The sequence below is a fragment of the Anoplophora glabripennis genome, unplaced genomic scaffold, assembly GCF_000390285.2.
Source record: "Anoplophora glabripennis isolate ALB-LARVAE unplaced genomic scaffold, Agla_2.0 scaffold106, whole genome shotgun sequence".
Lineage (NCBI taxonomy): Eukaryota > Metazoa > Arthropoda > Insecta > Coleoptera > Cerambycidae > Anoplophora > Anoplophora glabripennis.
In genome coordinates, this window is record NW_019416398.1 from 871326 (window position 1) to 884175 (window position 12850).

Genomic DNA, 12850 nt, shown 5'->3' on the forward strand with positions numbered 1-12850 from the left:
CCACTTTTAAATCGTGAAAACCATTTGTAACATTGCGTACGGATCACAGCATCATCTCAGTAAATATTGAAACGTTTCTATGAAAGTTTTCGCCAGTTCCATGAAATATTTTACATTACTTCGCTGTTCCAGATCGCACATTTCAAATATCGTCATTACACGTTGTACTCAAATAACAATATCACGAAAACTAAATGAGATGTCAACAATCCAATAAAATGTAGTTACATAGGAGGTTATGCGCAATGCATTGCTGCCAACCCCACATCACTAAATATCCCCATTAGTGCGTAATTAAAAAAATTCGGTTATTTTCGGAACAGACCTCGTATTTCTATGTCTTTACTAATACTTTCTTTTATTTGGTAGAATAATCTCATAACAACCTGAAATATAAATGTTTTAGTTTGTCTACCCCTATTTTAGGGATATTTCGGAATGAAAGTGCCTTGAGGATTTCTACACATATGCTCTTAACCGTATAGAATGATTTATGAAAAAATAAACGTGGATAATCTCATAATAACCTGAGATATAAATATTTTAGTTTTTCAACCCTTGTTTTGGGGATGTCTCGGGGTGGAATTGTACTGATTTCCATTCCAGATATGTATTATGGATACTCAAATTAATCCAAACCCGATAAATAATACAAGAATGAATAATAATAATTCTCAAACGTCCTCGTTTCCAATTTCAGGTTCATGGAAATATTCCACTTTTCAACACTTTGCGTCCTTGATATCTCGAAAACTATTCATTTCTGGACTTTGGGCCTATGAACACTTTTGATCAGGAGGATATCAAACACAACATATCAAAAATTCAGACAAATCGACCGGGAACTCAAACCCATAAGGGTCCTTTAAGGCTATTTTCTCATATCGAGTGTCTCGTAAAAAGCCAAACAAAAATTGGCCTTAATTACTCTAAAAAAGCACTAACAATTAGATATTTTTTTTTCAAAGCGTACCTTAGTGATAAGCAATTGTCATTTTTTAAACGGAACTGAAGGGTGGCTTCTAAAAGGTCTTTGTAAAATCGATTACATGTTTTTCGGATCCAAATAAGTCGATTTACATAAACTGACCTTAGTACAGATATGTTTAGTTTGGGCACTATGCCATTCTGAAGTGTCAGTTTTTAAATTGCTTCTTTGTTATAAATTGTATTAAAATTTGGTAACTTTACGGTATTTTAAAGGTATTGAAGATGTTCTATAGGAGCAAGTGATTGATATAAAAAGTCAAACAACGCTGATTACGGTTAGTACTTGGATACCATCCGGAAAAGGCTCTCGATGCTCGTCTTCTAGTGGTATTCACAGAAGCTATACAAAAGGTGATGTTTGTATAGGACATATCATCCCTTGGAGAGGATGTAAATCTGTTGGTCGTTTGTCCAAACAATGTTAGGCAAGTAAAAAATCTCTACCCCACGACAAAGTGAGGGTTCGACAAAATTTCCAGGTTGAGAGTTGCTCGTCTCTTGGAGTCGGTGTTTAGCCATAGTAGCAGAAATAGGCTAAAACAACCAAAACGCTAAAGCTAACTATGTTCTTTTATCCCAAATATAAAATTATTTAATTCATTTAATTCGTAATTTACAAGTTCTCTACATACATAAAACCAGTTTCATATTGCTGAATGTTTGAAAGAGGATGATAGATAGTGGATTGGATGATCAGGAGTTAGGTTTGAAAGTAGTAAGCTTTGGGAGTAAAATTGTTAGTTTTATGTCTAATCTCCCCTATATTCTATTTTGATCATACCTAATTTTGTTATGTTGATTGTTAACAAAAGTATAATGTATTGTATGCAAATGTGATTTACTTGTGTTCTATAAATGTCCCATACCTTCCGCGATACGTCCATTCCTAGAGGTAGAGACAAAAGAAATATAGACTTTTAAAAATTCAGTCTGTTATATTCAGTAATTTTCTTTTAATTATTGATTTATCGAATCAAACAGATTATCCACCATCAATAAAAAAAGTTTAAAAATAATTAATGATTTACAAGTTATAGTTTTTAGCAGCAAAACGCAAAAATTAAGAATAGAAAAAGTCTAATTGAATATACATACTTTTTTAATTGAAAACTTATTGAGAATCACTTACTTCAATGTTGATTTTACACATAACATAAATCGACTATACAGTGATGCTGATGTTAGGCAGAATTTTTAAACTCTAAAGTATATGAAATAAGAAAAGTAAAAAAAAAATCAGACTGACTTGAAATTGACTTGATTTATATTACTTAAGCCCGGTACTTTGAGTCTCGATTAAGGCTCGAAAATGGAGTTATATAAGTAGGTATATAAAATATTCTTAAATTGTCTCTCCTCAATATATTTTTTAAATTGTTCCAAGTTTAAAAAATGTGCAAAGAAGAAGCACAAAATGAAATGTAAGTTATGTTACGTTTGAAAAGGTTGCAATCACTTTTTTTTAATTTGGACAAAGATGTGAAGCTATAAATAGTGACGTTTTTTTATTATTCATATAAATATGTGCCTTTGAATCTTACAAGTTAACTTTTTTGGGGTACAGGGTATTAAAGCTTTCAAAAAATTGTTACATACCTATCTAACTTCTAGATAAATCAGATATTGAAACAAAACGTGCACAATACATGAATCAAATATTGCACTCAAAAGTTATGTGTTAATTTTAATCAAATTTGATACGTTTAGATGTGTCTCAACATATTTTAATTTTTTTTTTCAAAAGACTAAGTAAGACATAAAACTTGTTTTGAAAGCTTGAACATCATCTATCATTGAATATGTAGTTCCTATGATATGTTTTAGTGAAGTTTCTGCCTAGCAAACCTACATATGCAGTGCTTTCAAAAAGTAACGAATAAATTCATTATTTTTTAAATTGAGAAGTTTTCGAAAAAATCCCCTGGCACGTCGATTTTGTTTTTAAAAAAGGCACTTTTTGACATACGACCCATATTTGTGACGTCATCATTATTCGAGATATGACGTCATCGACAATTTTTTTAAATAGCAACCCACAAATTTGACCATGCCGTTTGAAGGAGCGTGTAATTCTACATACACAGATCATGAAAAATTATGGTGTTACATAACAAAAATTTCAAGAAAATAATGTTTGAAGATTTTAAAATTTAATTTTCACAATACTGAAAATGATAATGATTATGTAAAAATCGACTAAATTAAATGTTCAAATTGTGCACCGTTGGCTGCCTGACAGTAGCCAAGACGATTAATAAATTCTTTTTGGACATTATCAATAACTTCAGGAGGTATACGATGTATCTCGTGACGAATTCTTGCTTTTAAATCTTCTAAATTAACCGGTCTAGTAACGTATACTTTGCTTTTTAAGTATCCCCACAAGAAATAATCTAGGGGTGTCAAATCAGGCGATCTGGCTGGCCACTCAATCGGCCCCCTTCTCCCTATCCAACGATTCGGGAACAGCTCATCTAAATAAGCACGGACAGGTGTTGCATAATGGGGAGGTGCACCATTTAGTCGATTTTTACATAATCATTATCATTTTCAGTATTGTGAAAATTAAATTTTAAAATCTTCAAACATTATTTTCTTGAAATTTTTGTTATGTAACACCATAATTTTTCATGATCTGTGTATGTAGAATGACACGCTCTTTCAAATGGCATGGTCAAAATTGGGGGTTGCTATTTAAAAAAATTGTCGATGACGTCATATCTCGAACAACGATGACGTCACAAATATGGGTCGTATGTCAAAAAGTGCCTTTTTTAAAAACAATATCGACGTGCCAGGGGATTTTTTCGAAAACTTCTCAATTTAAAAAATAATGAATTTATTCGTTACTTTTCGAAACCACTGTATAGTTCGCAATACAAAAGCATTTGCTCGTATTTAACATTGGCAAAAAGTTTAGCAGTTATTTCAAAATTATTTTTTAAAATTACAAATCACGATTTATTTTATAGTTAAAATAAATTGTTTTATCTTTTTTTTTGTTTTCAGAACTGAATGTTTCTAAAGAATTTTGAATGCATTAAATTACACACGAATAATGATCTAAAGCAGTTTCCTTCATCGCTTTAGTAAAAATAAGGGTGCAAATAAGGGTAAATTATTTATATTTTTGCTTTCTTAGTGGAAATGAATTAATGTCAGTGCGTTTTGTAAAGATTTATATTTTAAAAGGAATTACAAACGATAAGTATAACAAATCAGTTGACTTTTATATATGAATATGTATACGTTTATCAAATACAAGATATAACTTAAAATATACGCATTTGTGCGTAAGCTGATGGCACCATCATATGAATTAATGCTGTAATAGTTTAATTGTTATCCGATTCCTGTACCGCTTCTTCTTGTTCTGGAGAGTTTTCTGCATTATTGGTTTCCTCATCCACATTAGTAAGTAACCTTACATCGTCTATATGTTGATACTTAATTGAATAATACATCAAAAAGAGTCCACTTCTCAAAGCTACAATCGACCATACTATCGAAATAACGCTACTGTCTGGTATGGGTAAAATAGCTGAAAAAATAATAATTTATTGACACAAAATGTTTAAGTAATTTTTAGTTTATTTATGTTTCATTTGATATTTATGTACTAAATATGAAAAAAATATTGATATATCGATGTGAAATCATCTCTAAAATTTACTATCTTCGTTTGTCGATTTAGTTTCCGGAGACCCTGTATAAACGTTATTTTTTATTATTATTTGAATTTGAGTACCTGCAACTCATTACAGACTTTAATCAGTGTGTATGAAGTTTATTTAGATCTGAAGATGAACATTACAGCTTTTTTATATTTTTCTTTTGGCAGTAGTCCGTGTTCTTTATTAAAATGTTCAAGCACAATAATTTTGTCATCCCTTTAAGATACAAAGTTGTAACTTGCATTTTTCAACAGAATAGGAAAATGCGACTGCATCGTGTAAATATGATACTTTCCCTCAACTGCTATATCTCTGTAAGGATCCGAGACAATTCCTATATAGTTTATTGTTTGTTTGAACTTTTTGTATTAATAACGCCCTGTATAAGTTTAGGAATAGTATAACGTGTTTTAGTTCTACAATCAGTAGCTATAACTGTGTGTCACTTCCTTGTTAAAAAAATAAAAAGTACAAAGATCCACGTAGGAGTAGGATGTACAATCACAGTAAGGAAGGGGATTTACTCAGGGTATTTACAGACAATTCTATGAAAATAAATGTATGTCCCAACGGTTACAGTAAAATACGTAATCCTAAATGCAAACATATACCGTGTTTTTCATTTTCGCAACACATATTACATTCGTCAAATATAAAATACCAACTTTATGTTTGAGATACTTTTTTACTGATATTTTTAAAAATAATGTACTTAATAAATGTACAAATATGACAAAATAATAAATAAATGAAGCAATAGTCAAAATGTATTTTATCTTTCTAGATGATTAGACTTCTTATAAAATTTTGTGACATTGGTTATATAACTGGAACTGCTTTATTTTTATTACAGTGGCTCTATACAAGATATACTCTTGTATAGTCACTGTAATTTTTATTAAATAAAACTTTCCTAAATAATAAAAACACAAAACGGCGTGAATTTATAGGAGTTGAAAGTTAGCCTATTCTTAATAGTGCATTATTTTTGTAAATAAACCTTTAAATATTTTTTGCAAATAACTGCTAGTAAAGTCTATACTTGTCAAATTCAAAAACATTGCTACTGTTCTGAGAAAATATACCTACATATTACAATATACAAAAAATAACACATATTTTTGCAAGAATTTGAAAACAAATTTAAAATAATTATCTGATTGTCATGGAAGCCTGGATTATCGCAGTGCAGTACATACTACTTACATTTTTTATATATTATTTGAATGGTCGTATGATATCCTAGAGATAATAATCCAACTGTAGCAATTAAGATGCCATATCGGCACATTGTCCGTAAATCTGTGGGTCCATACCATTCTCTCAATGTTCTTTTACGTAACAAATAATGAAGAAAGAATAAAATACTATCTGTAAAACCTATAAGAGAAAAACAGAATTGTAGTAGGTAATAGGTAGTTACATATAATATTATAAAACACAATAAAATACATTTAAAGATTTTTAAATTTTATATTTTTTAGTAACTTTTTTTAATTTTCGGAAACAACACATTAAATCCGATACTTTGAATGAGATCAATAATTCTGACTATAGCTTAATTGAAATGGGAGTACCGCAGGGCTCTGTTCTGGGACCTGTGCTTTTTATATGTCAATTCAATAGAAAATGTTATAGGTAACGAAGCTTTTACCATGTAGGTATGCCGACGATTTATCTTTGGTTATTTTAAGTAACTCGGATAAAAATTTTAATATCGATATTAATAAAACGATTGAAAATATGTGTGCATGGTTTAATCAGAACTATTTATATTTAAATGTAAATAAAACGCAAACGATGAGATTTCATAACAGTCAGAGAAAATGTGACGACCTAAGAATAAAAATTAATAACTGTATCAGTATTATTGAGAATGACGCTTTAGGCAGTGTTAAATTTCCCTTAATTGGAAAGTGCATTGTAATCATCTCGTTTCCACCTTGAGTTCAGTAAATTTTTATTTAAAAACATGAAAACAATTTTAGTCAAAAATCAATTAATTTATGTTACGCTCAAGTAAAATCGTATCCTCGTTATGGTGTCTGTTTCTGGGGCGAATCCACCCTTTCACATTATATTTTTATTTCACAGAAGCGTATTTTTCGCAATATTGCTGGTGCACCCAGTGAATACATCTGTAGATATTTTTAAACAGTACAAAATTTTAACTTTAAGTTCGTTATTTATATTTGATATGTGTATTTATGTTTATAAAAATAGGCAAAAATTTTAATTAAGTATGGACATACATGGTGTAAATACAAGGCATAAAAATAATATTCGGGTACCTTTTTCTAAATTGCCAATTACCAAATTATTTGGGGCTTAAAAGTTTTAATAAATTACCTATCCTATTGAATTAAGACAAGATAATGTATATTTTTATCAATTTAAAGTAAAGTTAAAATTATATTTAGTGACGAAATTCCTTGGGTGAGTTTTCTGCTTCCTAAGTTAAGTTGCATTTGTTTTTACTATAAATATCTGCTATACGCACAACTGACTATTGTTATACAATTTGTAATTGTCTCAAAACAAAATAAAACATTTAATCTAATCTAATCATCTAATCTAAATCAGTTTAAAGATCCTACGGAGAAAAAAAGTGAAAATATAGAAAATAACTACATAAAAGAAATTCTGTGAATGCCAATAATATAGAATAACTAAAATATTAAAAATGTTAATGAATTATATCAAATATTAAAAAAATAATAAGGAACTATGGTAGTTGTTCATGAAAAGAACAAATGGAAAATGATGGAAGTTTTTCATCTCTAATACTTTTATAACATCCGGTTTTTAATAAAATCCTTTAATCTTAATGTTTGCTTGTTATAAGGAAACAAGTAAAAAAGAATTAATAAAAATAAATTTATTAAATTGGCTTAGAATATATTGTTGCTGAAAATTATTGCCTTTCAATAAAAGGAGCACATTCAATGCTATATGACCATTTTTACCTATCCTATCTTCTTTATATTTATCTTAAATACATTTTAATGTTTATAATATAGTCGAAAAGTCATGTACTTATTAATTTAATTCTAAATGGTGTAAAATAGAAAAATACGTTACTGACACTATTAACCAATTGTCTATTCATAAGGCTTATTATTATTGAAACAGGAAGGTAAATCATTAATGAATCATGTATATTTGAACTTTAATGACATTTATCTGTAATGAAATAAAAATGAAAAATACACTCACCGACAATCTATGCAAATTTCGATCAAGTTTAATGAACGATAAATAATTTTTTTGTGTGTAGTAAATAAAATTATCAATTTTTAAATCCACGGTTTGAGTCTTGAAACAGGAATTTACAATTTGCAGCTTACAGAAAAATTAAATGTTCTCATTTTTTTCCTCAGCTGCAAAACACTGTAGTTAGAATTCTGTAGTGTTAAATTTACTAATTGTAAATAAGCTTAAATAATAATAATTAAAAAACGTTTTCTTTTAATATTGTTATCTGTACTCGTTCAAGACATTCGGAATTTGATATTTTAAAGAAAATATTAAAAAAGTCTCATATAATTTTAAGTCAAACTGCTGCAGTCACCATTTTGAAATATATATTCAACATCTGCAAAATTTTCTTCAAAAAACCCAATTTTCGTGAACGAATGAAGATAACAAAGAAATGAATCACACCTTTTAATGAAGCTTGGTTGGTAAAATTAACCCCACAGGATTATTTGACAGAGAGCTAAAGTTTCTCCCCCTTGTGTAATTTTTTTATACAGAACTGAGAGCAGATAAAATTATCTACGATTTGCAAAAAATAATCAGATTCAGAAATCAGAAAATATATTATCGCACATGAAATTTAATCGAAATTTCGCAAGGATCGTATTTTAAGACGGTAAATATTTTATCCAAAATAATTATATAAAATAAAAATATTGTTTAGTAAAATACATTGGATTGTGTTTTACGTACAAAGAAAATATTTCATACAAGCCCGGCTAGCTCAGTCGGTAGAGCATGAGACTCTTAATCTCAGGGTCGTGGGTTCGAGCCCCACGTTGGGCGATTTTTTTTTATTTCAGTTACTAAAATATTGAAAATATGTAATTGTATCAGAAAAGAAAAAAATCACCTGAAATTAATCCTAAAACAGCTGAAGGATAATTTTTCAAAACGATAAATGCAAAAAACGCTGAATAACCGAAAAAGGCACATATTCCTGAATGAATTAACCGAATAGTTGTCATTTTTTAAATACACTTTGTAAGTTGTCACATACAGATTTCATATTAATCTGCTGTAGAAAGTTTATACTTTACTCACTAATAACGATAACAAATGTAAACACATCACAGCATGGATCATTTTTTATCAAATTAAACACTGTAGTCGCAGACACTCTGGTGATTTTACTGATTTTACAGTTCTCGTTCTCGAGTAAATAATTTTCTGGTCCGTAACAAGAGAATTGCAGGTTTGAAGTATTTCTTATCTAAAGATAGGGCGGGCATAACTTAATTTGTAAAATAATATTAATTTTTCAGTTAAATAATTTATTTTACCTTATTACTAGTTTAATTTCTGAGATGTCAACAGTGCAATTAATCACAAATAACAATAAACACTAGGTATCCAAATAAAAATTACAACATTTTTCTTCGAGTTAAAAACAATTATATGTACATATATAAAATTGTACGGTTTTTAACACAAAATGTATAATAAAGTTCCTAACTCATTTTTGTTTAGAATCTAAAGCTGAGTGCAAATGTAAACGTCATACTCTTGTTTTTGTACCCTTCCATCTATCGTTGACATATTTATTAAAATTAATTAAAGTTCGTTTCCGCAGATATCAGTTGAACCCACCTGAGAGATATTAATGGGCATTCAGATAGATTGATATAATAAATATAGAGTCTTTATAAATAATTACAAGCCACGTTACCAGAATTTTAATTCCATCTTCTAATTCTTTAAATCAAATATTATTAAAACAAAAAGGTCGAGGTTACAATAAAACACAATATTCTATTTCACCGGCTGATGATTGGTGTAATTTTTCATGACATTTTATCCAACCAACTGGCGATCGCATTAAATCGAACGTAGACTCAACAGTTCGTTAATCATTGTAAACGAATCACTAACATTAATGACGCTAAGATTTAGGGATTTTTTCCAATCGTGCTATGTTGGTTGCCAAGCGGCGGTCACGTAGCTTGTAACCATTTATGAAAACTCTGTAGAAAACAGTTTCCTCTATATTAAAAAGTAGAAACCTGAGCCTAATAACGTTGATATTCAGTAATAAAGGCGTTAGTGCAGTTGAGAGTACAAATTACATAAAACACTTTTTTACGAGCTCAACCTGTTGTAGAATATTATTCCTAATTCAACTCGCCCTCTGGCAGAAATAGCTTGCACTTAATGAAGGCAAATATAAACAAATCTTGAGTATTATGCAAAATTATAGCGCATTTAAAGTTAATTATTTTTGTGAAGATGAAATTTGAGTAATTTAACCAATGAATAATCCTTTAAATGACACATATCATATATATTCCTACATACATGTGCCTCGGATGTAAATTAGAATTACATGATGTAATTCTAAAGGTATTAGAAATTTTACAATTTGTTAATAATGAGACTGCCGATAGTGTAAGCCCTAGTATATTCTGACAGCGATGAAAGTCGGCATAAAGTCTTAAAAACCATAGCTTTATGTTTTATTTCTTTTACCACACACAAATAGCACTAGGTAACTATATTTTTATTTTATCACAAATAATAAAAATATGAAATATAAAAGTAAATAAAATTCATAAATAACTTAAACGTATCAATGAAATATAAAAGTAACATGATTAGTTTGTCAATTTTGTATCTTTATTAATCAAATATACACCTTTGATTTCCATTAAATTATATGAAAGTGTAAAAGTCTAAGTACGGTTCTGTATTCGTCATTACCAACTTAATTTTAAACTTGATATTTGTCATTTTCGACTATTGGTAGCGCTGTTAAAATAACTTCACAACACAACACAACTGTATTTTGCCGTCAAGTTTTGGTGACAGAAGTTAGTGTTAATCACAGCGTTAATTTTGTTGCAATTAAATTCTTTAAATAATTAAGCATGTTCGGTTTTACATCACCGGCTCCCCCATTGTGGTCAAATGGACCCACACCAGGATCATTCTACAATTTCCCTGATTTGCAAACTAGGCCTGATGATTTTGTCAGTCATTCTCAGTAAGTTAACCTATCTATAATGATGACCTGCAAATTTTTACTCAAAAACTTATTAAAAATGCGTTATTTGTAGGGCTCCAGTGACAACAGCTACTTCAATTGTGGCAGTAGCCTATAATAATGGAGTAATCATAGCTGGTGATCTTTTGGGTTCCTATGGATCCTTGGCCCGTTACAGAAATTGTCCAAGAATTTTGAAAATTAATGAAAACATTATTTTAGGAGCAGGAGGAGATTATGGTGATTTCCAGTACATCAAAGACTTTGTTGAACAAAAAATGTAAGTTCAAAATGTCACTGTAATTTCTAATTTAAAACGGGTATTATAAACTATGTTTTCGATTCTTATAAATTCTATAAATAACTGCCAATTTGATTTTTCTTGCAGTATAACAGAGGACTGTGTAGATGATGGGGTGAAGCTTAAACCAAGATCTTTATATTGTTGGTTAACAAGAGTTATGTACCACCGTAGAAGTAAATTTGATCCTTTTTGGAATAATATTGTTGTTGGAGGAATACAGGTAAAAGTTTGCAAAGCCGGCTATAATAAATATACAGCTAATATAAAACTGTTTAGTCCATTAATTTTTTTTTTAATTTCAATACGGAAATAAAATCCACTATAAATATTTGCAGGATGGAGAAATCTTTCTTGGAACAGTGGATAAACTGGGCACGGCATATACAGATAAAATCATCTGTACAGGTTACGGAGCCCACATTGCTACTCCCATGCTTAGGGATTATTTGGACAGGAATCCCAATCCTTCGCAGGCAGAGGCCAGGCAGCTGGTTGAAAAAGCAATGGAAGTTCTATTTTACAGAGATGCCAGAAGTTACAATAAATATTTATTAGGAATTATTGACAAAGATGATGGAATTAAAGTAGAAGGCCCTCTTGAGATCCAAACTAATTGGGAAATAGCAAACTACAAAAATTAAAAATTTAATATTTTTTTGTAAGATTTATATCTATAATAAAAACATTTTTCTGATATAGGTATATTTTTTATCATTAGCAGTTACGAAAATTAACTTGTGCATTCTTTAATCCATAAAAATAAAAAGGACAGATAGTAAGTAATCAAAGCACTTTGTGTCAATTTTCACAAACTCCTAACCCATTTATCATTGACTATTGATTAACATTTTGTACTAAACATAACCTATAATTAGAATTTTGCAATTTTGCATATAGAATCGGTATGGTAATAAAGTTTTCTGTTAAATGTGGATACCTGCATCCTGCACCATCTTTTATTGAGTCCCTGCATCGTTTGCAAAAGAAAGTTTATATGTTTTCCTAACCCTATTGTAAAGTGAAGAATTTAGCAATATATTATTTTTAAGTTTCTAATAATAAAATAATACCAGTTACAATCATCGACATGGATGCACATCACATGACTGATAAATGATATTTAGAAATTAGAGTAGAGCCGTGCTCCTGCAATGCAATTTTTCAATTTCAACTTTAACCGTTAGATGGCAGAAGCATTGAAAGCCTTTATTATCGGTAAAAGCACAAACGAATTTATTGGTCTCTTCCCAAATGGTTGTGCGGCAAACTGACGTGTTGTGACAAGAACATGGCTGCGTGAATTTTGTCAAAAATAGTTATTAGTGTAAAAAATTAACAATAATATACTGTTGTTTAGTGTAAGTGGTAAATTTGGTGAAGTGTGGTCCATGATAGTTTTTATTATATAAACGTGAGTATAATTTGTTATGCTGTTCTTAGTCTTCCTATTTTGGCAAATACTGTGCAAATTGTGTCAATTACTTCTTGCATTTTCTGTTTTCTCTTCAATTATATACTTCAACCTGATAAATGTCTTATATTCTTTTTAATATTTTAAGTAGAGATTAAACATCAGCTGACGAATGTTACAGAATTTATAACTAATCTTAAGTTCTATTCTTTTTGAAGGACAGTCCTTATATG

The 12850-nt window shown here is 29.5% G+C and overlaps 3 protein-coding genes and 1 non-coding gene across 4 annotated transcripts in view; 3 read left to right on the forward strand and 1 right to left on the reverse strand.

Annotated features, from left to right (window-relative positions):
- Positions 1 to 4152: 4152 nt before the first annotated feature.
- On the reverse strand, positions 4153 to 9059 carry LOC108904103 (heme transporter hrg1-B-like). The gene is made up of 3 exons (XM_018706521.1): positions 8776 to 9059; positions 5871 to 6044; positions 4153 to 4531 (listed from the first exon to the last, which is right to left on the reverse strand). Exons 1-3 carry the CDS (start codon positions 8888 to 8890, stop codon positions 4326 to 4328), a joined length of 495 nt encoding a protein of 164 aa, XP_018562037.1. The 5' UTR covers positions 8891 to 9059; the 3' UTR covers positions 4153 to 4325.
- Trnak-cuu lies at positions 8636 to 8708 on the forward strand. Its single transcript has one exon. It is a non-coding gene; the product is annotated as a tRNA-Lys (tRNA).
- A 1634-nt stretch (positions 9060 to 10693) lies between the features above and the next one.
- On the forward strand, positions 10694 to 11902 carry LOC108904101 (proteasome subunit beta type-4). Its single transcript, XM_018706519.1, has 4 exons — positions 10694 to 10902; positions 10976 to 11182; positions 11291 to 11426; positions 11542 to 11902. The coding sequence occupies exons 1-4, from the start codon at positions 10787 to 10789 to the stop codon at positions 11845 to 11847; spliced, it is 765 nt and encodes a 254-aa protein (XP_018562035.1). The 5' UTR covers positions 10694 to 10786; the 3' UTR covers positions 11848 to 11902.
- A 570-nt stretch (positions 11903 to 12472) lies between these two features.
- LOC108904113 (CLIP-associating protein 1-A) overlaps positions 12473 to 12850 on the forward strand; it is a 100611-nt gene continuing 100233 nt past the window's right edge. Inside the window, exon 1 of the mRNA XM_018706547.1 lies at positions 12473 to 12617. The gene's annotated coding sequence lies outside the window, so the exon portion shown is untranslated. The remainder of the gene's footprint in view (positions 12618 to 12850) is intronic.